The following is a 26,276-nucleotide window of genomic DNA, read 5'->3' as shown; positions in this document are numbered from 1 at the left end:
GTCCAGTACAGCAAGTCGAATGGATAGAAAAGTACAAGTTGCAGAGTAGTGGACTCAGCCCAACACATCATGGGCACATCCCTCCCTACCATCGGTGCTGACTCAAGAAGGAAAATGTCTGGTACATCCATTATCAAAGATCCCTGCCATCAGCTACCATTGGGCAGGAGGTACAGAAGCCTGAAGTCGCACACCACCTGGTTCAAGAACAATTACTTCCCTTCAACCATCGGTTCTTGAATCAATCAGGAAACATTTATCACTACAAATTAGCAACACTATCGACACTTTGACAACGTTGTACTAAAAATAGATTTAATTTTGTGTTCTGATTGTTTTCTTGTCAAAAGTATGGGAGCAAAGAGGGCCTTCTGCAGTTGTACAGGGCCCTGGTGTGACCACACTTGGATTATTGTGTTCAGTTTTGGTCTCCAAATTTGAGGAAGGACATTCTTGCTATTGAGGGGGTGCAGCGTAGGTTCACGAGGTTAATTCCTGGGATGGCGGGACTGTCATATGTTGAAAGATTGGAGTGACTGGCCTTGTATACACTGGAATTTAGAAGGATCTGATTGAAATACACTGGAATTTAGAGGGATCTGATTGAAACATATAAGATTATTAAGGAATTGGACATGTTAGAGGCAGGAAACATGTTCCCGATATTGGGGGAGTCCAGAACCAGAGGCCACAGTTATAAGAAGAAGGGGTAGGCCATTTAGAACAGAGATGCAGAAAAACTTTTTTACCCAGAGAGTTGTGGATCTATGGAATGCTCTGCCTCAGAAGGCAGTGGATACTTTCAAGAAAGAGTTAGATAGAGCTCTTAAAGATAGCAGAGTCAAGGGATATGGGGAGAAAACAGGAACGGGGTACTGATTGTGGATGATCAGCCATGATCACATTGAACGGCGGTGCTGGCTCAAAGGGCCGATTGGCCTACTCCTGCACCTATTGTCTATTGTCTAAAATTGTGTACAATTTATGATTGATTTATTTTCTTCATGTGAATGTTGTTTATATGTTGCTATGTACTTGTGATGGTTTTTCATTGTACCTGTGCATACAAAGTTCAAAGTAAACTTATTAACAAAATGCAGACAGTATATGACAGCATATTCAACCCTGAGACTCATTTTGTTGTGGACATTCACAGTAAATAGAAGAAACACAGTAGAATCAATGACAGCCCACACCCAACAGGATGGACAAACAACCAATGTGCAAAAGACAAACTGCAAATACAGAAAAGAAAAATAAACACTGAAATAATAATAATAATAATAAAAAATAAGCAATAAATATTGAGAACATGAGATGAAGAGTCCTTGAAAGTGAATCCATAGGTTGTGGGTACAGTTCGGTGATTGGATGAGTAAAGTTATGTAGTTCAAGAGTTGATGGTTGAGGGGTAATAATAGTTCCTTAACCTGGTGATGTGGGTACCTTCTTCCTGATGGCAGCAACAGGAAAAGAGCATGGCCTGGATGGTGGGAGTTCTTGATGATAGATGACTCTTTCCTGTGATAGCGTTCCATGTAGTGGTGCTCAATGGTGGGGAAAGCTTTACCTGTGATGGGCTGTGCTGTATCCATCACTTTTTGTAGGCTTTTTCTTCAAGGGCATTGGTGTCTCCATACTAGGCTGTGATGTAACCAGACAATATACACTCCACTACACGCCTATAGAAGCTAGTCAAAACCTTAGGTGACATGCCAAATCGCCGCAAACTTTAAGAAAGTAGAGTCACTGTCATGCTTTCTTTGTAATAGCACTTGCGTGCTAGACCCTGAGCAGATCCTCTGAGATGACAACACAGAGGAAATTAAAATTGCTTTCTCCACCTCTAAACCCCCAATGAGGACTGGCTCTTGGACCTCTGGTTTCCTCCTCCTGAAGTCAATAATGAGCTCCTTGTTGACATTGAGTGAGAAATTGTTGTGCATGTGTGTGTGTGGGTGTAGCTCCGTAAAATGGGCTACTGAAATGACCCCTGGAGTATAAGAGTAGGAAGGAATTAGTGGGGCAAAACAATGGACATGTGCAAGAGATGGGACAGATGAATGTGGCAGCACAAAACTGATATATCAGTGACTGTGTTGGAAAGTCATGACTTTAGTCCAGTCATCACAGCTTTCCAATTAATCTAATTGTGAAGCTTTTAAGCAGGAACTTGAAAGCATAAATTGGGAACAGATACAATCTGGAAAATGCGCAACAGAAAGGTGGAGGCTGATTAGGGAGCACTGTCATGGGGTTCTGGATTGGTTTATCCCATTGTGGCAGGAAAAGGAGGTAAGGAGAAGATGACCAGACCAGATGATCATGGATGACAAGAGGAGTGAAACATCTAACCACAAAGGAAGTAAGAAGCCTACTTATGATTTAGGAAGCAAGGATCAGACAGGGCTCTAGAGAGTTAGAAGGCAGCCAGGAAGTAGCTTAAGAAGGGCCTTAGGAGAGCAAGAAAGGGTCATGCTGAGTAGAATTAAGGAATAACCCCAAGGCATTCTACACATATATGAAGAACAGCAGGATGACTAGAATGAGAGTAGAACCAATCAGAGATAAAAGAGTTAATACATCTGGAGTCAGAGGAAGTAGGTGAGGTCCTTAATGATACTTTGCTACAGTATTCAGTAATGAGAGAACATGCCATTTGTGAAGGCAGTGTAGAACAGAGTAATATGCTGGAAAATATCAATGCTAAAAAAGACAATGTGCTGGAACTTTTGAAAAAAAAATTAGATAAATAAGTCTCTGGGACTGAACAGCATATACCTCAGGTTACAACAGAAAATGAGCAGATTGCTGCACCTTTGGTGATGATCTCAACGTACTCAAAGGAGTAGTGCCAGAAGATGGGAGGATAGCAAAAGTTATTCCTTTGTTCAAGAAAGGTAATAGGGAGATAGACCAGCAAATCTTGCATTAGTCATGGGCAAACTATTTGAGAAGATTCTTAGAGACAGGATTTATAAGCATTTTGAGAAGCATAGCCTAATTAGGGATATTCAGCATGGCTCCATCTTGGGTACTAGCCTACAAAGTACCCAGGACATCTTCAAGGAGCGGTGTCCCAGAAAGGCAGTGTCCATTATTAAGGACCTCCAGTACCCAGGGCATGCCCTGTTCTCACTCTTACCATCAGAAAGGAGGTACAGAAGCCTGAAGACACACACTCAGCGTTCAGGAACAGCTCCTTCCCCTCTGCCATCCAATTCCTAAATAGACATCGAAGCCTTGGACAGCAACTCAGTTTTTAATATATAGTATTTCTGGTTTTTTGTACAATTTTTAATCTATTCAATATACGTATACTGTAATTGATTGTTGTTTTTATTAATATTTTATTTTGTTTTTTCCGTTCTATATTATGTATTGCATTGTACTGCTGCTGATAAATTTCATGTCACATGCTGGTGATAATAAACCTGATTCTGATTCTGTTTGTGAGGGGAAACTGTCTAATGTGCCTAATTAAATTCTTTGAGGTGACAAAACAAACAGTAGATGTGGTGCATATGGATCTTTGTAAGGTGCTTGAGATGGTTCTGCATGATAATAGGCTCAATAAGAAAGACAGGAGGCATGGGATCCAGGGAAACTTGGCTATATGGATTCAGAATTGACTTACCCAGAGAAGGCAGAGGGTGATAGTCAATGAAGAATGTTCTTCTTGGAGGTTGGCGACCAGAGGTATTTTGTGGAGACCCCTGCTCTATTTTGTGTCCAAGACCCCTGCTCTTTGTGATTTTTATAAATGGATGAGGAAGTGGAAGGGTGGGTTATTAAGTTTGCAGATTAAATGAAGGCTGGGGGGTGTTGCGGATAGTGTAGAAAATTGTCATAGGTTACAATGGGATATTGATTGGATGCAGAGCTGGGCTAAGACGTGGCAGACGGAGCTCAATGTGGTAAAGTGTGATGTGATTCACTTGGGAAGGTTGAATTTGAAGATGGAATACAGGGTTAATGCTAGGTTTCTTAGCAGTATGGACGAACAGAGGGATTTTGGGATCTACATCCATAGATTCCTCAAAGTTGCCTTGCAAATTGATAGGGTGGTTAAGAAGACATATAGTTTTTGGCCTTCGTTAGTTGGAGGACTGAGTTCAAGGGCCACAAGATAACGTTACAGCTCTATAAATCTATGGTTACACCACACTTTGAACATAGTGTTTCGTTCTGGTCGCCTCATTATAGGAAGGATGTGGAAGCTTTAGAGAAGGCGCAGAGGAGATTTACCAAGACGCTGCCTCATTTAGGGAGCACATCTTATGAAAGACTGAGTGAACCAGGGCTTTTTTCTTTGGCGTGAAGGAGAATGAGAGGTGACGTGATAGAGGTTTGTAAGATGCTAAGAGGTATTGGTAGAGTGGACAGCAAACACCTTTTTCCGCAGAGTGGAAATTTCTAATACAAGGGGGAATAATTTTACTGTGATTGAAGGAAAATACAGAGGGAATGTCAGAGACAAGTTCTTTAAATAAAGGGTGGTGGGTGCATGGAACATGCTGCCAGGATGAGGGTAGAGGCTGATATCTTAGGGATATTTAAGAGGCTTTTAAGTAGGAACATAGATGACAGAAAAATGGAGGGAAGGAAGGATTAGATTGATCTTGAAAAGGTCAACCCAATTCGTGGTCTGAAGTCCCTGTACTGTGCTTCATGGCATCTAATACAAGAAACATCATTGCTCATGACTGTGAAATCATACTTCAGTATCAGTGATTAATTTCAGGTTGAGGGGAAAATCTGGAAAAAAATGTCAGCCAGAATTCAGGAAAAAAGAAAAAAAATCTGCCCTGGATCTGCTAAAACTACAGAGCCACTTCAAAGGCAGCTGTCGTCTATACAACTTAAAGTATAGACAACTTGTCTGTACAACGTAAACAATTTAGTTCGTATTTGGCGAGAGATGCTCTGTCCCAATACCAGCAGACAATTGTGGTTGCTATGCCAGATTACTCCAGCTGCAGCTTGACAGCAGTAAGCACAGGCTCTTCCTGGAAACTCAGCTTTCTCTCAATTGAATTGATTGTGGCACCGATACGCTGGGACAGAATACTTAATCGGAGCAGCAAAAGGAAATGACTAAACAGTGTTGTCTATTTAAGTGTTTTACACTGAAAAGGAAATGTTGAAATTACTACTGTTCTAAATTTAAGCCTTGAAATTTGTCGCTAATATTTCAAGCTTCTCTATTTCCCCGATAGAATATAATGTTTTTTTCGCAAGTAGTGCTCTAACTTACATTGTGTACTGTAAAAAGGAATAAAATATTATCCCTCCCAAATCACCAATTCAGAATGTCTTCTGAATGCATTAATCAAAAAGCACATCAAAGACATTTCACATAATCATACCTCAATAGCAGCAATGAACAAATAAGTTTATCTCTGGATTTGAGATAAAGAAATGAACAAGTGTGAAAGTTCACTAATATTTAGAACTCCCCACATAAAACCACAAACCAAAATTTGTTGTTTTATCGACATATTAAAGATATGCATCAGAAAATGTTCAGCCTATTCAATAATAAACAGAATATGTTTAATTTCTCAAGACACAGCAGCACGAACACTTTGGCCAAAGACAAAGCAGTAACCATCATAAATTCCATGTAATCAACAATCTGTACATATCCCAGTCCACAAGGGCACTGCAATAGAGTGGCTGCCTCACAGTGCTGGATACTTGGTTTCAATCTTGATCTGTGGTGCTGTCGGTGTGGAGTTTGCATGTTCTCCCTCTGACTGCATGATTTTCTTCCAGGTGTTTTGGTTTCCTCCCACTTCCCAAAGACATGCTGTTTGTGGGTTAATTGGTCACTGTAAATTGCCTCCATTGTGTACATAGGATCCAAGAGGGTAGGTGGGAGTGCATTGATGAGGATGTGTAAGACTTAAAGTGGGTTATTGTTCCGTTACTGTAAATGGGTGTTTGGAATGGACTTGATGAGCCAAAGAGCCAGCATCCATGCCATATCAGAATCATAATCAGGTTTATTATCACGTGGAATTTGTTGTTTTGTGGCAGCAGTACAGTACAAGATTACTTTCAGGGACATAAATTACTGAGTAGTCCGAAAGATGAATAATGACGTAGTGTTCATAAATCTAATGGCGGAGTGAAAGAAGCTCATTCCCAGTGGTGGTAATGCAAAAAGTCATGTCCCAGAAGGTGAGGGTCTTTAAGGATTGATGCAACTTTCTTGAGGCACCATTACTTGAAGATATTCTCAATGGTGGGGAGGGTTGTGACTGTGATGTAAGGAGTCTCTGCAGCCTCCAGCAATCCTATACATTGGAGCACTGATCCAGTTAGAATGCCCTCCACCATACATCAGTACAAGTTTGAGTTGAATTGAATTGAATGGACTTTATTTCTTACTTCATTCACATACATGAGTAAAAATCTTTGCATCTCCATCTAAATGTGCAATGTGCAATTTATAGTAATTTGTAATAAATAATATGTACAACAGGACAGTCAATATAGCATAGAAGTACAATTGTAAAAGTGTGAATTAATTAGTCTGATGGCTTGGTGGAAGAAGCTGTCCCAGGGCCTGTTAATGCTGTGGGACCGTTTCCTGGATGGTAACACTAGAATGGTTTGTGGTTTGAGTAACTCGGGTCACCAGTGATCCTTCAGGCCCTGTTTATGCACCTGTCCCTGAAAATGTTCTGAATAGTGGGAAGTTCACATCCACATATTCGCCAGGTTGTCCACACCACTCTCTGCAGAGTCCTGCGATTGAGGGAGTTACAGTTCCCATACCAGGCAGTGATGCAGCCAGTCAGGATGCTCTCATTTGTGCCCCTGTAGATTTGGGGACTCGTGTCAAACTTCTTCAGCATCTGAGGTAAAAGAGGCACTGTTGTGCTTTTTTCACCACACTGCCAGTATGTACAGACCAGAACTTAAAGCTGTTCACACTCTCAACCCCAGATCCATTGATGTCAATAGGGGCTAGCCTGTCTCTATTCCTCCTGTAGTCCACAACCAGCTCCTTTGTTTTTGCCACGTTGAGGGAGAGGTTGTTTTCTTCACACCACTGTGTCAGGGTGATGACTTCTTCTCTGTAGCATTTGCCTATTATCAAGGTGAGAGCGACAGGACGACAGTCGTTCAGACATGTTACCTTGGTCTTTTTAGGTACAGGAACAATGATGGGCGTTTTTAAGCAGGAGGACACTCTACACTGTCAGAGGGAGAGATTAAAAGTGTCTGTAAACACACCTGCCAGTTGTGCCACGCATATCCTGAGTACCCGCCCTGGGATGCCGTCGAGCCCCACAACTTTGCAACTGTCCACTTGTTGGAAACACCTGCGTGCTTCAGCCTCAGAGATGACCAAGGTGCAGGTTGCTTCGGCAGCTCTCCTCAGGGGCTCAGTGTTGGCGACATCGAACCAAGAGTAAAAGGTAGCGATGTTGGCAGCACCACTGTGCTTAGCTTTGAATTGAATTGTGTAGACATTGACATAAGCTGCACACGTTGTTGGTGGAGAGTTGTGCCTGGATCTTGTCCCTGTATTGTCGTTTTGCTGCCTTGATGGTTTTGTGTAGATCCTAGCTGTATTTCTTGAGTTCCTGTTGGTTACTGGTAACATTAGCTCTGTCTCGCGTGGTTAGTGCAGCATGCACAGAACTGTTAATCTAGGTTTTCTGGTTTGGATAGACCCTGACCAACTTTTGGGGGACTACATCCTCGATGCACTTCCAGATGAAGTTCATGACCCCATCTGTGAACTCGGAGACATCCTCATCACAAAAGACATTCCAATTGATGTCATCAAAGCAGTCCTATAGCACGGAGACCAACAGTGGACGGTTTTAACTATGGCCACCTCTTGTTTCAGCTTCTGCCTGTACATCAACAGAAGCAAGATGGAGGAGTGATCTGACTTCCTAAACAGCGGACGGAGGAGCGCTTTGTAAGCATTGCGGAGGGAGAGTAGCAGTGATCGAGTACGCTATCTTCCCCTGCAGGAAACACAACAAATTTCCTCAAACTCTAAAGAAATTAGAGCCACTGCTGTGCCTTTTTCATGATTGTATCAACGTGTTAGATCTTCTGAGGTGTTGATGACCAAGAATTTGAAGCTGCTCACTCTTTCCACCACCTCAATAAAGACTGGTATCTCTCCGATTTCGTGACTGTGACTCTATGAAACATTTTGGCTTAGCAGTTATGACAGATATTAAGTGGTCATGCCCAAGGAAGAGTACGTTTTTTAAATTTTGTTTTAGAGATGCAGTGCAGAACAAGCCATACCACCCAGCAATCCACCTAATTAACCCTAGCCTAATCACAGGACAAATTACAATGACCAATTAACCATTAACCAGCACATCTTTGGACTGTGGGAGGAAACCAGAATACCTGCAGGAAACCCACGCAGTAATGGGGAGAATGTGCAAACCCTTTACAAATGGTACCAAAATTGAAATCTGAAATGCTTCAAGCTATAATAGCATTGGCTAACCTCTACATTACAGTGATCAGTGATTCCCCCCCCCCCCCCGCATGAGGATGAATTGAGGATGTGCAACATTGACTCACTGGATTCCCACAAGAAGCGTTTTCCTATGAGGACAGCTTTCATAGAATGAGCCTGTCATCTCTGATGTTTAGGAAGAAATGTTCTGACTGAATCAAAATGTATCACAAGAATATTAAAAAGTGAAAAAAAAAGATGCTAGAAGTCTGAAATAAAGCAAAAAAAAAATGGTTGGGCAAAATCTGCTGAAGGAGAAATTGAGTTTTAGGTCCAAGTCTCTTGTTCAGAATAAGGATAGTTAGCCTTAAGTTGCAGAGAAGGTGGAAGAGAGTCAGAAAGGACAGGAGAGATGCCCTAATTGGATGTTTCCAATAGTGAGAGCGTTTAGGACCAGAATAGAAAGGCATCCCTTTAGAACAGAGATGAGGAGGAATTTCTTTAGCCAGAGGATGGTGAATCTGTAGGTTTCATTGTCACTGACGGCTGTACAGGCCAAGTCCCTGGATATATTTAAAGTGGAAGGTGAGAGGTTCATAATTAGTGAGGACATCAAAGTTTATGGGAGAAGGCAGGAGAACGTTGTTGGGAGGGAAAAAAAAATCACCCATGATCGTATAGACTTGATTGGCCAGATGGCCTAATTCTGCTCCTATGTCTTATGGAGATGCCATATCTGTCCTATGCACTAGAACTTCTTCCAGTGAACGTCTAACATTCACAACATGATCTCCTGTGCACTGGTGGGGGGGTGGGGAGGGACTGCTTTGCGGGCACTCATGTTCAGTCCATAAGCTAATGCATGCCTGATTCCTCGCTCTGTGGTTTGCTGCACTGTTATAAATATGCCCAATGTCAGCTTGAGGAACAGCAGTACACCTAGGCAGGAGTGCTACCAACCATGATACAGAAGTCACTGCAATAAACTGCAGCTCAGCACACCGTAGGAACCAGCCTCCCCTCTACGGACTCTGTCTATACTTCCCGTTGCCTCAGTAAAGTGTTCAGCATTATCAAGAACCCCAACAATACCGGCGATTCTCTTTACTCCCTTCTCCCATCAAGAAAAAAAGATAGAGAAGCACAAGGACAACTTCAGACACTTGAATGGACCTCTTGTATGATCAGATGGACCCTCAGTCTCTAACTCTTACTCGTTATGGTTACACACTTCTTCAGTTACATGCACTGCACACTTTCAGTGGCATTTACAATTTATTCTGCATTGTTATTGTTTTACCTTTTTCTACCTCAGTGCACTTTGTAATGATCTGATCTGTATGAACAGTATGTAAGACAAGCTTTTCACTGTACCCTGGTACATGCAACAATAATAAACCAATTCCAAATAATCACAGAGGAACACCAGAAATCCTAATATACTTTAATAACCAGATGAAACTTTGTAGGGTAACTTCACTGATTGCAGCACCGACTCTATCCAATTTAATGTTATTGATGTAAAATGCAATTGCAATGGAGATTCAATGGAGTCATTCTAACAACCCCACTGTACAGGTTCACACCAACTCCCAACAGAGTGCAAACATCACCCCCCCCCCCCCCGCTTCAGCCCAGAAACTTTGACTTTTTGCCATTTATGAACATTACAGCATAACTCACAAGTTAACTAACCCACGAGCATGTCTTTCAGTCACGGGATGAAACTGATGCAGCTGGAGGAAACCCATAAAGTCAAAGAGAGAATGTGCAAACTCCACACAGACAGCACCAGAATTCAGGATTGAACTAGTGTCTCTAACTCTGGGAAGGCTCATTACATAATATTGAATTGATTTTATTTTTTACATCCTTCACATACATAAGGAGTAAAATCTTTACATTACTTCTCTGACTGAATGTGTAAATTCAAGTAATTTGTAATAAATATGTACAGTAAGATATACAACAGAACAATATAGCTTAGAAATACAATTGTGTCAGCGTGAATTAATCAGTCTGATGGCCTGGTGGAAGTAGCTGTCCCGGAGCCTGTTGGACCTGGCTTTAATGCTGTAGTACCATATCCCAGAGAGTAGCAGCTGGAACAGTTTGTGGTTCGGGTGACTCGGGTCCTGAATGATCCTTCAGGCCCTTTTAATGCTATATTTATGCACTTGGAACAGCTCCTGTCTTTCTAGTATTTCTTCCCCATCTTTGTATGTAATATAGATAATGGTTAACCACAAACATTTTCATTGGCTGGTGCTTTGGTTTCAAGAAAAAAAACTTCAGCAACTTGCTGTAAAGTTGCATCAGTAAGTGGGTAAATTTTGTTTTAAGTGCAGTATACTCCCACTCTACAGTAGTTCAGGTAATGGAAATTCACCCTTATGGAATGCACAATAAGCTACCAATAATTTGAGACACAGACACAGCATAAAATTTCATTCTTATGGAACTTAAGTGAGAAAAAAGTAAAAAGCACAAAATGTGAAAGAAATAACAGGTTAAGTCAATTTTTCTCAAGGGTTCGCATCACAGAAAATCACAGTAGGGATGGTTTTCTCAGAATGTAACCCCTTTGTAACACGGCTTTCCTACATTCTCCACTGCACAGCTAAGTCTTTTATAGTTCCTCTAGCATTAATAGGATTGCCTGATAGGGTGCTGGAAGTCATGGGGTATCATTAAGATTGAGCACATTCCTGACAGAGAACAATATTGTGGGGATATCAAAAAGGAATTCAATGAGCCAAACAATACACACACACAAAATGTTGGAGAACTCAGCAGGCCAGGCAGCATCTATGGAAAAAAAGTACAGTCCACGTTTTGGGCTGAGACCCTCCTGCCGAAGGGTCTAGGCCCGAAACGTCAACTGTACTTTTTTCTATAGATGCTGCCTGGCCTGCTGAGTTCTTCCAACATTTTGAGTGTGTTGGTCGGATTTCCAGCATCTGCAGATTTTCTCCCTTTCGTCAATGAACCAAACAGCTTCTTTCAATAAAGGCCATAAAACATGTTAATGTTATTCTGGACTTAATTCCAGGTAGTAAAGATTCTACAAGTCATTATAGAATGCTGAACATTTATGAACCCTTACTTTAAAACCTCAACTGTACGACTCTGTGCTATTTTGAACTCCATACTACTGGTAGAATACAGACAGAAGAGCAAAGATCCACCAAGACTTGGTTTAGCTTGAAGAAGAAATATAAAGAAAATTTTGAACCATTTTTTTGTGAAAAGAAATTCAGGCACTCATGATTGGATGTGGTGTTTGAGTTGAGAATAAACAGCAAAATTATTAGCAAAAATGCAACAAACTGCTGAAGGAACTCAATGGATGGTTGTGTTTTGTGTTGAGGACGTGCGTCAGTTCTGATCTGCCAGCTTCCTCCCAGAGTTGGTTTCTTGGTCCCAATAACAGTTTCTGTGGTTTCTTGTGTCAGCAGAATTACTTGCTGAACTTCAGGTAGTTTTGGTGCATTGTCAGCATTCAGATGTGCCCAAGCATTAAAACTATGGTAAATTACTGTGGAATTCTAGCAGAACTGGTACGAGTGAACAAAAAAAAATTAAGACTCCAATGTTTGATGCAGTCTTGAAAGCTCCCATTCCAGCACATTCATTCAAGTTGTTAGGGCCCCAACTCTCCAACTACCTTTCAGTTAAACAGGGAATGCTCCTCCATGTTGCCTTTGAAGTCACTCAGGATAATGTGGCTTTGTGTTAAGGAAATTGCAAAATGGACTTTTTTGGGAAGACCACCCACCCTCTCTCCTTCCCCAAAAAAATTTGGAGGTCACCTGTAAACCATTCACCTGCATCTTCCTTCAGGTCGGAGCGATTACCCTGTTCAAATGAAAGGGGCCACACCACCTATTCTGACCATCATTGGAGTCAGTTGCACCACACCTTGGTACTTTGGCGCTCCATCTCATACTCTGTGGAGAGTCCAGCATCTGAGCTAGGAGGTCAGATTAGCCAATGTTGGACTTCCCAACAGCCTCTGCCTTTTGTGCCATCATATACAAGTGTTAAAGCCAGAGGCAAGCCCACTGGTGACGAGAAGATAGAGAACCACAGATAAGCACAATCCATCCTGATAAGGATCTCTAAAGTTCCTACCTCGAATATGACACACTTGGTCACTTTGCCGTATTTTTCACATTCTTCCTTGGTTTCACCTTCCAGGTCGTCATCAACTTCTCCAGCTCCCACCATGTTCTAACAGCAGGAAAATCAAATACAGGCCAATCAATGTAAAGAGCTTGTTTTACATCAATGCCAACAAAGAAAGTCAATGTTATACCACATTATTCTTTTCACAAAGATATTCTGTGATTTCTAAATTCAGCTTTAATATGTAGCAACAAACTGGATCTTAGGTGACATGCAACTTTTATCTGAATGGACTTTCCAAAACCATTCTGACGTGTTGGTCCATGGCTTCCTCTATTGCCACGAGGTCACTCAGGTTGGAGGAGTAACACCTTATAAGACATCTGGGTAGCCTCCAACTGATGGAATGAATATTGATCTCTAACTTCTGGTAAATTTTCCCCCCACCTCATTCTCTTTTTCTATTCTGGTTACCCTCACACCTCTTCTCATATGCCATTCTTTTCCCCAAGGTTTACCTCCTCCTGCCCATCTCTCATGGTCCACTGTCCTCTCCTATTAGATTTCTTCCTCTTCAGCCCTTTACCTCTTCTACCTATCAGCACCAAGTTTCTTATATTATTCCCCCCCCCTTCCCCACTCAGCTATCTTCCCCCTCATCTAGTCTCACCTATCACCTGCCAGCTTGTACTCATTCACCTACCCCCCCCCCCCCACCTTCTTATTCTGGTTTTTGCCCCCTTCCTTTCCAGCCCTGATGAAGGGTCTCAGCCTGAAATGTGGCCGCTTTATTCCCCTCCATAGATACTGCTGAATCTGTAGAAGCCCATGCATTTGTTTTTATTTCAGCTTTCCAACCTCTGCAGTTTTTATGCTTCCAGAATAAACTCAAGTTGAAGATAAACATTTCCAAATATAAGTAGTACAAACCTTTCCACTGTATTTTGTTTGTGGATTCTGTGATTACCTCCACCCAATGGATTAAATAGAAAAATGTCACCAGACTTGAAAGAACTGACTAGTGTTTCCAAGGGCTAAATACAATTACCCGAGATGTAATTGCAGATTTTCATCAACATTACATGGTTACTTGATAGAGGTATACAAGGTAAGAGGCATAGATCAATGAACAGCCTGAGACTTTTTCCCAAAATGGAAAGGGCTAATACCAGGGTACATAATTTTGAGGTGATTGGAGGAATGTCTAGAGGGGTATGCCAGCGGTAGCTCATTTTTTTTTGCAGGGAGTGGTAGATGCATTGAATGCACGGCCAGGGATGGTGGTAGAATTGGATGCATTTAAGAAAGTCTAAGATAGGCACATGGATGATAGAAAAATGCAGGGCTTTGTAGGAGGGAATAGCTGGCCAGTGGTTTAGTGGCATCCGCACCAGACTTTGAGGCAGTCGGTCCCGGGTTCAAATTCAGCCTGCTCCTTGAATGCTTTCTAGTGAGTGCCTAGCTAGCAACTTGGCCTCTAAAAGAAATGACAAGGTAGCTGCCTGATGTGCCACAAGACATTAAAAGGAATAACATCATATAGGAGGGAAGAGTTAGATTGATCTCAGAGTAGCTTAAAGGGTCGGCACAATCTCATGGGACTGTATGGTGTTGTAATGTTCTATGTTCTACCAGAAATGAAAAAAAAAACAAGAAAACAAACATGCTTAAGTTGTAGATTGTCTCCAGCCAGTATACTACCAAGAAAAATTTAGATGCTCTTACAATGCACGAATGAACTATTAATTCAAAAGGCTAAAAACCCTTAATCGGTTCGGCCACTTATTTGGGACAACTCTTAAAGAACAAAACCTAATCAAGAAAATAGCTGGGATTCCCTTCATTTATTTGTGATACCATGCCGCTTAATTGGGACAGAAGAGTGTTGCTGAACAGTTTTTAACTAGTGCCGGTGTTGTTCACTTGTGTGGCCATTAGAATTGTGCTACTACACCATGCTTAAAGTGAACAGTTTTTAAAATAGCATTGGTTTCAAAAAGCAATGATTTTTGTCACTGATAGTTGGCAAGAAATAAGCAGTAAAACTATTCAGAACTATTTTGTTCATAGCAGTTTCAGACTTGGAGATACAAGAAATGGCCGGGAGTTAAAAATAAAACAATTTCACTACTTCATCAAGTAAGAACCAGAAGCCATTGATCATCTTGAATATTACAATGAAAAAGAAGATTTGGGGTATCAACAGTTTCTAACAAGGGTCAGTCGTGTGCACTAGTGTGGCTGTTGGAAACTATACCGTGTTCAGAGTGAAGAGTTGTTAAATAGCATCGATTGTGTACACTAGTGTTAAGTTATTCATTTGGGCTGAACAACAGAGTTAATAAACAGTGATTTTTAACATTACTTCATGCAGGGAGGTAAGGAAGGCAGTCCATTATCTGCACCAGGTATCTGTGCTGATTTTGCTCATTTACAGTCAAAAGAGCATGGTAGCGTACACTGGATGAATTCCTCCATCGACAACTATTAGGAACTAATACAGTTTTATAGCACTGTAATAATATTGGTAGAGTTCTAATTTGTTTTGTATTTCACCTAAATACATAATTTGAAATGGTAATTTGACTTTTTAAAAAACTATTTCAATGAAACTTTGGCTAACTGGGGCAGCCGCTTAATTGGGCAAAGATGTACTGACTCCAATGTGTTCCAGTTAACTGGAATCCACTGTACAATTACTTGAGATGAAGTGGTAGATTTCATCAGCAATTAAACATGTATAACGAATTTTTAAAAATTACACACATTGAAAATCCAGTCAGATTTTCATATAAGGCATAGGATAACTAATTGAAAGCAGCAAAATGTCTGGAGCTGGGTGTCTGACAATGTGGTAATGGGCATTTTCCCAATTCAAATTTCATTTAAAAACACAAACAGGTTAATTTTTTGATTCCTCACCCGCAGTAGAACCACTTTTGTAGGGTTTTTCAGGATTTCTGTCAGAGGATTTGATTCTGATTTCTTAGCTGTCGCTGGCATTTCTACTGTAAAAGACAACATAAATTTGAGAATTAATCATGTAGCCTCACTCTCCAGTATCTGTTGTGCAGCTGCTATTTTAAGCCTCACTGAGCAGCCCTTCTATCCCCTATTAAGTTTACATTGGAGGATGTCACTGGAACTTGATCATTTAGATATTGAAGGGATAGCAGAGACCTCCAATGTTTTGTGTCATTACCCATCCAGTCCATGCCGAACTGTCATTCTGGCTAGTCCCATCGACCTGCCCTCCATTGCTTCCAATACCTTACTCATACAAATTTCTCTTAAATGTTGCAAATGAACCTGCATCTGCCACTTCCCGCTGGCGGCTCGTCCTCCGCTCTCACCACCCTCTCAGTGAAGAAGTTTCCCTTAAATATTTTACTCCATGAGCTCTAGTTCTAATCTCACTCAAAAGTCTGCTTGCATTGACCCTATCTGTAGCTCTCGTAATTTTGTATACCTCTATAAAATTTTCCTTTATTCTCCAATGCTTCAGGGAATAAAGTCCCAGCCTATTCAGCCTTTCCCTATAATTCAGGTCTTCAAGTCTTGCAAGTTCCTTGTAAATTTTCTCCATACTCTTTTAATCTTATTGATATCTATTCTGTCAGTAGGAGACCAGAGCTGCACACAATACTCCAAATTGGGCCTCATCAACATCTTGTACAACCTCAACATAACGTCCCAACCTCTGTACTCAACGCTCTGATTTATGAAAGACAATGTGCCAAAAAGCTCTCTTTCGACACTATGATGCCACTTTCAAGGAATTATGGATCTGTATTCCCACATCTTTCAGTGTTCTATTGTTCACTCTTTAAGTAGTCATGTTCTTAACAGAAGGTAGCTTTAAATAAATAAACTACATCAAATCACAAAATTAGCTATTCAGTTTTTCATGCAGAAGTGGAGCTGCCAGAGGAATTGGCTGAGGTAGGCACAGCAACATTCAAGAAGCACATGGATAGGTACCCGGAGGGATGGGATTAGAGGGATATGGGCCAAATGCATGAAGTTAGAACCAGCTGGGTGGGCATTCTGATCGGCATGGACTGGATGGGCCGAAGGGCTTGTACCTGCACTGTATTGCTCTATGACTCTATAAACTTCAAACATGACAACATCAGAATGAGCAGAAGGGAGATCAAAATGCAGCATTTTAACCTCTCGAGCGGGGGTACCTTTTTCTGCACTGTCACCAACAATGATCTTTCCTCCACGTTTGCTCGTCTTCTCCACTGACAGTGCCGTACTCAACCCTTGTTCATGTTTCCCCAAGCCTTGTCCCTCACGGAAGCCATATTTCTGCATAATCTTGTGAGCCACTGTACCTCTGTCAAAAGAAGGAAAACAGAAGGGTATAAATTAAACATAGGTAAATTGATTTATTACTGTTACACGTGCCAAGATATAATGAAAAACTTGTCTTGATCATTATTTTAATTATATTTAGAGATACAGCATGGTAACAGGACCTTCCAGCCCAATGAGCCCATGCTCCCTGAAAAGTTTCCTGAAAGCCTGCAATTTGCCTATCACCACAGTGGATGCAACCTCACTGGCTCTCCAATCAGCCTTGGATAATCTGGACAATAGTAATACCTCTGTCAGGCTGCAGTTTATTGATTACATTACTGTATTCAACACAATCATACCCTCAGTTCTTATCAACAAGCTCCAAACCCTCAGCCTCCGTTCCTCTCTCTGCAACTGGATCCTTGACTTCTTCACTGGGAGACCAGAGTCTGTGCAGATCAGAACTAACATCTCCTCCTCACTGATAATCAACACTGGTGCAACTCAAGGATGCGTGATTGGCCCACTGCTCTAATCTCTCTACACCCATGACTACATGGCTAGGCACAGCGCAAACTCCATCTATAACTGTGCTGACTAACAACCATTGTTGACAGAATTTCAGATGGTGACAAGGAGCAGTACAGGAACGAGATATTTCAGCTGGCTGAGTGGTGTCGCAACCTCAGTTGTGGTGTATTCAACCTCAGTAATGCTAAGGAATTGATTGTGGACTTCAGGAAGGAGAAGTTGAAGGAACACAAACCAGTACCCATCAAAGGATCAGAATCAGGTTTAATATCATTCGCATATGTTGTGAAATTTGTTAACTTTGCGACAGCAGTACAATGCAATACATGATAGAGAAAAACTGAATTACAGTATGAACATATAGAAACCTAGAAAATCTACAGCACAATACAGGCCCTTCAGCCCACAAAGCTGTGCCGAACATGTCCTTACCTTAGAAATTACTTAGGGCTACTTATAGCCCTCTATTTCCCTAAGCTCCATACTGTATTAAATAGTTAAATAAGTAGGGCAAAAAAAAGTAGTGAGTTAGTATTCATGGGTTCCATGTCCATTCAGAAATCAGACGGCAGAGGGGAAGAAGCTGTTCCTGAATTTTTGAGAGTGTGCCTTCGTGCTTCTTCCTGATGGTAGCAATGGGAAGAGGGCATGTCAAGGATGATGAAGGTCGTTAATGATGGATGGCAACTTTTTGATGCATCACTCCTTGAAGATGTCCCAGATACTAAAGAGATTAATGGAGTTGACTAAGTTCACAAGTCTGCAGCTTATTTCGATGCTGTGCAGTAGCCTCCCCCCTCCCCTGCCCCCGTAACAGGCAATGATGCAGTCAGTAAGAACGCCCTTCCACGGTGCATCTGTCGAAACTTGTGACCGTTTTTTGTAACATACCTAATCTCCTTAAACTGAAAGAAACGCTGTCTTGCCTTCTTTATAACTGCATTGATATGTTGGGTCTAGTTTAGGTCCTTAAATATTGATACCCAGGAACTTGAAATTGCTCACTCTTTCCACTTCTGACCCGTCTATGAGGACTGGTGTGTGTTCTCTCATTAGTTCCAAGTTCCTAGGTGTCAACATCTCTGAGGATCATATTAATGCAATTACAAAGGTATGACAGTGACTACATTTCATTAGAGTTTAAGGAAACTTGGTATGTCACCAAAGACACTCACAAATTTCTACAGATGTACCACAGAGAGCATTCTATCTGGCTGCATCACCATCTGGAATGTACAGCCGTTGCACAGGATGGGAAAAAGCTGCAGAAAGTTGTAAATTCAGCCAGCTAAATTACAGGCACGAGCCTTCCCAGCATCGAGGACACATTCAAAAGGCGATACATCAGAAAGGCTGCACCGTCATTAAGGACGCCCATCACCCAGGACATGCCCTCTTCTAATTGCTACTATCAAGGTGGTGGTACAGGAGCCTAAAACACACACACTTAACGTTTCAGGAACTGCCTCTTCCTGTCCATCATCAGATTTCTGAACGGACAATGAACCGTGAACACGACCTCACTTTTCTTTCTCCTCTCTTTTTATACAATTTGTTTATTTTTTATATACAGTGCAGTGCAGAAGTCTTAGGCACCCTAGATTTTTTATAATATAAAAAAATCCCAATCTGGGGTCCACACACCCTTTGCTTAATGGTAATGGTCTATGGCATTAAAAAGGTTGGGAACCCCTGTTTAGTATGGTTTCAGATGTCATGGCCCCCACAGAACCCTGATCTCAACATCGAGGCTGTCTGGGATTAGCTGGAGAGACTAAAGCAAGCAAGACAGCCAAAGCCTACAGTACATTTAGGAACTTTTCATTTAATTATTTTTGAAGACATCTTCATTTTACAAATTTTGTTTTACATGTAGCTAAGACTTTTGCACAGTACTATACCCATTTTGCTGTAATTTATAGCTTTTTTAATGACATTTTGTAATGTACTGCTGCCACAAAACATTTCATGACACGTGTCAGTGAGATTAGACCTGATTCTGACGGTATATGCTGTAGACATGTTTCAGCTGTAGCAAAGTGCAGTGAGTCAAGGTTGTCTCTGGAGTTAATGTGAGTTATGATCAGCTTCTCAAAACACTTCATGGGTATGCCTGAGGGGTAACTTCAACATTTACGAGAAATTCAGACAAGGACATAGGTGGGGAGGGGTATGGAGGGCTATGGTCCAGGAGCAGGTCAATGAAACGTGGCAAAAATAATAGTTTAGCATGCACTAAATGGGTCAGAAGGTTCTGTTTCTGTGCTGTAGTGCTCTATGACTCTGTTGTGAATATCAGAGCCACAAGGCAGGAGTCATTAAAGCACTTTCCTTTGATAATAGTAGTCTTTTTAGAGCAGCTAGGAACCTTGCCTGAAAGAGAGAGGTTATAAATGCATCTCAAGAATGCTGTAGCTTTTTGGTTTGTTTTCTATCCCTTCATCTGAAGATTCTTTACAGTTGCTGAGAATCCATCGTAGAGAGTTTTGTTTCTGAAAAAATAACTGTTTTTGCAAGTTTGTGGGCAGATGCCAATTGGAACTAGATGAGAATGTTCCAACACCACTGCCAAAGCCTTGTTCTCACAAGGAGAGGAATCAAAATTTCCCAAATGGATCAGTGCATTCAATTTCCAAGTATTTAGCTTATTTACCAAATCGTTTCAAACATTGTATCATCTCTTGAAACATTCTGACAACAGCAGCACCAAATGGGACTAGTTTAGGGAAGTACATTAGTCAGTATGAACACGATGGGCAGTAAGGTCCGTTTCTACGCTGCACCATTCACTTAAAGATTAATAATCACATCCTTTCCAATCTTCTAGATGAAAGGTATGAATAAGATTGAAAGAATCCAGTGAATATTTACAAGAATATTGCTGGGACTTGATTTATAGGGGAAAGGGAGGGAGTTCCATGGTCCCCTTGGTTAATGGTAAGGGTCTATAGTATAAAAAAGGTTGGGAACCCTGGGTTAAGAATTTATTCCCTGGCACGTATGGAAATAAGGGGAGACTTGATAGAGGCATTATAAAAGTCAAAGCTCATAGTAAAATTTATAATCTCAATAGATGAGTGCAATTATCCTTTTTTGTTCTAGAGTCTGATGGTTGAGGGGTAGTAACTGTTCTTGCCCCTGGTGGTATGAGTCCCAAGGCACCTGTACCTTCTACCTGATAACAGCTGGGAGAAAAGAGCGTGGCCTGGGTGGTGATCTTTGATGATGGATGCTGCTTTCCTATGACAGTTTCATGTAGATGGGCTTAATGTCTGGAAGGGTTGTTGTTATTACACCACTCAGCCAAATTTTCAGTCTCCCTCTTGTATGCTGATTCATTACTTCTTTTAACACAGCCCACAACAGTTGTGTTATCAGCAAGCTTGAAGATGGTGCTGGAGTTGTACTTAGCCGCGCAGTCATAGGTGTAAAGTGAGTAGAGTAGGGGGCTAAGCATACAGCCCTTTGGTGCACCTGTGCTGTTGGAGATAGTGGCGATGTTTTTGCCAATCCAAACTGACTCGGGTCGACAAGTGAGGAAATCCAGGATCCAATTGCACAAGAGGTATTGAGGCCCAGGACTTGGAGTTTACAGATTAATTTTAAGGGGATGATGGTATTGTATGCTGAGTTGTAATCAATAAAGAACATCCTGATGTATGCAGATTTACTGTCCAGATGTTCCAGGGTTGTGTGAAGAGCCAATGAGATGGCTTCTGCTGCGGACCTGTTGCTCCAGCAGGCAAACTGAAGTGAATCCGAGTCACCACTCAGACAGGAACTGATATGTTTGTCCATGTTCTGGTGTAGATAGGCTAAACGCAAGCTGGCTTTTTCCACTGAGGTTGGTTGAGACTAGAACTAGAGGTCATGGCTTAAGGTGAAATATGTAAGGGGAACTTAAGGGGGAGCTTCTCAACTCAGAGGGTGGCGCAAGTTGGAACAAGAAGTGGTGGATGCAGGTTTGATTGCAGCATTTGTGAGGTTCAGATATGTGGGGTATGGAGGGCAATGGTCCAGGAGTGTGCCAGAGGGACAAAGCAGAATATAGTTCAGCTGGGCCAGATGAAAAAGGTCTGCTTCTGTGCTGCAGTGCTCTGTGACATTGAAGACTAAAAGATAAATTTGCTTTGAATCAAGGTGACAGCGTACAGCTTAAATTAGCATTGTAGGCACCAAGTTTATCTATATTATGCCAACACCATCCAACAGCCGATGTGTGACAAGGACTGAAATACACCACGTACAGCACACACTGTTCTGTCCGTGGATGAGTAAAGAGATTGTGTATTCAAAGTGGCATCACAGGGCACGGATTTGCAGCAGTTCTACACGGGTGGAGTCTGTGCAAGCCAGGACACTCTGCATAATTATTCATGTCCAATCGCATCATTATCTCAGCCCCCATGAGTGAATTAACTTGAGCAGTGATATCCCAAGAAGAAGGAACAACGTAAGTGTAAGTTAGAGGTATTGCATCAAATCAGAAGTGTAAACAGAATTCTTGAAATTAAAACTATGCAATAGCTTTATATGCAATTATATGACATTGGAGCAGAATTAGGCCATTCGGCCCATCAAACCTGCTCTGCCATTCGATCATGGCGGACTGATTTTCACTCTCAACTCATTTTTTGCTTTTTCCCCTTACCTATCAAACTCCACTTTAAATCTACCCAAAGGTTTGGCTTGCGCAGCCAGCTGTGGCAATGAATTCCACAGATTCACCACCCTCTGGCTAAAGAAATTCCCCACCTGTTCCAAAGAAATGTTCTATTACAAGGCTGTGTCCTTCCTGCATGAGAAGACTCCTAAGTCCCTTTGGAACTCTGATTTCAGAATTTTCTTGCAGTTTAGAAAACAGTCAGATTCAGTTTATTGTCATTTAGAAACCACAAATGCAATGTAGTTAAAAAATGAGACAACGTTCCTCCAGAATGATATCACAAAAGCACATGACAAAACAGACAGCACCAGAAAATCCACGTAACGTTTGGTAATCCCCAATTCAGAGTCCAGAGAGGCTGCTACATATTAATATCACGCTACCGTCTTAGCGCGTTCCCCGGAAAGGAGCTCCAAATCCACCGGACAAACAAGACCAAAAACTAAAGCTACAAGACCTGCACAAAACCACATAGTTACAACAGTGCAAACAATAGCATAATTGATAAAAAACAGACCATGGGCACAGTAAAAATAGTCCGAAGATGTTAAAGGATTATAAGTTCAAAAGAAATCACCACACAGTTTCCACAAGTCCCCAGGGTCCCGACAGACTCGCCATCCCACGCTGGCGGCAGAAGGGAATACCCCAGCTATGGACTTCCACAGCGCTGCCTGAATCAGCCTCGCAGACGCAGCACACAGTGAAAGCTCCATCGGAACCAGCCTCGCAGACGCAGCACACACCGAAAGCGACCTGACCGCAGCGGACAGTACTGTTTGTCAAGCTGGAGTGAGTGCACTTGTTTGGAAAGGTCAGCAGTAGTTCAATAGGTGGCTGCCACGCCTGAATGAGAACACTCTAGCTCAAAGCCCACTTGAGGTACAGACACAAACATTGGGCTAATCCTAGTGCAATGCTGATTGAGCACTGGAACAGGAGGATGGTACACAGAGGCTCTATCTGCCCTCAAAAGCTCCCACACAGTCTTATCTGGAACAAAAGCACAGTTACACCCAATATCCTATTGCTCAGTCTATGATCAGCTGGGAACTTGCTGAAAAGAACAGTCTGTCGTGATTCCAACATGATAATGATGCCTACGTTACACAAGCACTTGGCATGAAGGGCAGTAGAAATACAAGCCTTATTATGATGTCCTTAGTGATAGAACACAGAACAATACAGCGCAGTACAGGCCTTTCTGCCCACTATGTTATGCTGACCTTTTAACCCACACCAAGATCAATCTAACCCTTCCCTCCGACATAAACCTCCAATTTTCTATCATTCATGTACCTATAATAAGAGTCTCATAAAAGTCCCTAATGTATCTGCCTCCAGCACCATCCATGGCAACGGCATTCCATGCACTCACTACTATTTGTAAAAAGAAACTAAGAAACTTACTTCTGAAATTCCCCCCACCCCCATACGTTCCTCCAATCACTTCAAAAATATGCCCCCTCATATTAGCCATTTCTGCCCTGGAGAAAAAGTCTCTTGACTATCCACTCTATCTATGCCTCATCATTTTGTACACCTTTTCCAAGTCACCCCTCATCCTCCTTCACTCCAAATAGAAAAGCACTAGTTCACTCAATCTTTCCTAATAAAATGCACTCTAAGCATCCTTGTAAATCTCCTCTGCACCCTCTCGAAAGCCCATGAGGTGAGCAGAATTGAGCACAATATCCTGAGTGCGATGGAATATTGTGTTCAGATGATGCTGTGACACATATGTAAAACATTGCTCAATTGTTGGATTTTAATATTTCCCTTTCCAGCTGGTTAAACAGTTGTAATGTGCCAATGTAAATTAAGAAATCTCTTTAGGTTTTTGGACTATTTACTTATCCCCAATGAATGAAAGCATCCTCTGTCTGAATGTTAGTCTTCTTTATTAAAGGAACATGGGAAATGAGAAAACAATCCCCGGCATTAAACTATCACCCTCAATCCTGGGCAAAGGAGCAATCCCACAGGCCACCATAATCTGTGAAATGAGAAATGTTGCATTTAGATTTAGAACATTTCCATTTACAACACTTAAATTTTGTTTTAAACTTGTAATTTCAAAACAATTGTTGGATCTTCTCTACACTGTAACCAGCCATCTGAACCTGGCTTTGAAGTGATGACTAGTGACACTGGCGTAAGATTTCTTTACCTTATCAAGTCAAGTCAAGTCGCTTTTTATTGTCATTTCGACCATAAACTGCTGGTACAGTACACAGTAAAAATGAAACAACATTCCTCCAGGACCATAGTGCTACATGAAACAACACTAGACTATGCGAGACAACTCAAAGCTACACTAGACTATGTAAACAACACAAAAACGACACTAGACTACAGACGTACACAGGACTACATAAAGTGCACAAAACAGTGCAGGGCAGTACAATAATTAATTAATAAATAATTAATGAACAAGACACTAGGACAAATTTCAATATAATAATAAACGATGTAGATGTCAGTCTAGACTCTGGGTATTGAGGAGTCTGATAGCTTGGAGGAAGACTATTGCACAGTCTGGTCTTGAGAGCCCGAGTGCTTTGGTACCTTTTGCCAGATGGCAGGAGGGAGAAGAGTTTGTGTGAGGGGTGTGTGGGGTCCTTCACAATGCTGTTAGCTTTGCGGATGCAGCGCGGCGTATAAATGTCTGTAAAGGTGGGAAGGGAGATCCCGATGATCTTCTCAGCTGACCTCACTATCCGCTGCAGAGCCTTGCGACCCGAGACGGTGCAATTTCCGAACCAGGCAGTAATGAAGCTGCTCAGGATGCTCTCAATACAACCCCTGTAGAATGTGGTGAGGATGGGGGATGGGAAGGAATATCGCTTCCTTCAAGTGTCTCAAAATTAATGGAGCTTCCCACTTAGTTAACATACACCACCACATCATAACTTCCTAATTTCCTTCAATATAAAGCTGTTAATTAGAAGAGCAACTTCAGAAAATATTTTCCCCACAGCCTCCAATGAAGAGAATCAGTGAGGCTGCAGAGGGTTGTACACACAGCCAGATCCATCACAGGCACAACCCACCCCACCATGAAGGACATCTTCAATAGGCAGGTGCCTCAAGAAAGCAACATCTATCACTAAGAACCATCACCATTCAGGACATGTCAGGGAGGAAGCTCTGGAGCCTCAAGACCCACACTCAACTGCATCTTTCCCTTTGCCACGGGATTTCTGAATTGTGCATGAACACTACCTTGCTATTCCTCTTTTCCACTTTTATTGCAACTTAAGTTGTTTTTATGCCTGTGCTATATTGGTGCCACAACAAATTTTGCAACACATCATAAATAAAAGTAATAATAATTAATAAAGCTGATTCTGAAAATAGGCTTGTAAATGACAAACAAACATCAGAATTAATTCTATTTCAAAGAATTTCGTAAGCTTAAAGGAACTCAAAGGTATGTTGCTTTAGAATGGACAATTTCCAGTGACCTATACATTATAATTTCAGGATTATGCCAAGAGATTAATAGTTAGTTTTATTTGTCACCAGGACATCAAAACCTACAGTGAAATGAGTCATTTCCATCAACGACCAACACAGTACAAGGAAGTGCTGGTGCCTGCCCACAAGTGTCGCCCTGCTTCTGGCCAACATAGCATGCCCACAGCTTACTAACCCTAACCTGTACGCCTTTGGAATGTAGAGGAAACCCCCACTGTCACAAAGAGGACACACACAATCCTTACAGACAGTGGCGGGTATTAAATATTGATCACTGGCACTGTAAAGTGACATACTCACTGCTATGCCACCATGCTATGTACATACTCATACTAATGAGAATGAATTAAGGAATATGCAAACTTTGACTAAATAAAAATGAAGAACCCTCTTCAAAAAACAATTTGTTATGAACACTACAAAAGAAATTCCTAAGTACATTTCATTCTGATGAAGAAGTTATTTACCTACCCCATGTTTGCAATAAAGGAGTTGGTTGGACCGGGTGGGGACCGTGGTCTTTCTGGTTCATCATACACTGGTGGAGGAATGGCAGCTTTGGCAGGGGCATTCCGAGACCGCGATTCCTCCTCGTACTGGAAAGTTGGAATGACTAAGCACAGGAAAAGAAAGTGCAAATTAATATCAGAGACTACCCATCAGCATGTCCTTTTCCTGAGAGTTAGCGTTTAAGAAACAAAGATGCATATTGTCTTT

At 41.6% G+C, this 26,276-nt stretch overlaps 1 protein-coding gene across 2 annotated transcripts in view; it reads right to left on the bottom strand.

Annotated features, from left to right (window-relative positions):
* rbm17 (RNA binding motif protein 17) overlaps positions 1–26,276 on the bottom strand; it is a 62,739-nt gene that overhangs the window by 5,241 nt on the left and 31,222 nt on the right. For both annotated transcript variants that reach the window (XM_059987310.1, XM_059987311.1), the window contains exons 7-10: positions 26,031–26,172; positions 16,768–16,919; positions 15,500–15,585; positions 12,584–12,682 (exon numbers count right to left, since the gene is read on the bottom strand). In XM_059987310.1, coding sequence (XP_059843293.1) covers positions 12,584–12,682; positions 15,500–15,585; positions 16,768–16,919; positions 26,031–26,172 — 479 coding nt within the window. The remainder of the gene's footprint in view (positions 1–12,583; positions 12,683–15,499; positions 15,586–16,767; positions 16,920–26,030; positions 26,173–26,276) is intronic.

This window comes from Hypanus sabinus, chromosome 13 (assembly GCF_030144855.1).
Source record: "Hypanus sabinus isolate sHypSab1 chromosome 13, sHypSab1.hap1, whole genome shotgun sequence".
NCBI classification, from domain to species: domain Eukaryota; kingdom Metazoa; phylum Chordata; class Chondrichthyes; order Myliobatiformes; family Dasyatidae; genus Hypanus; species Hypanus sabinus.
This window is presented reverse-complemented; position numbering and strand designations above follow the sequence as displayed.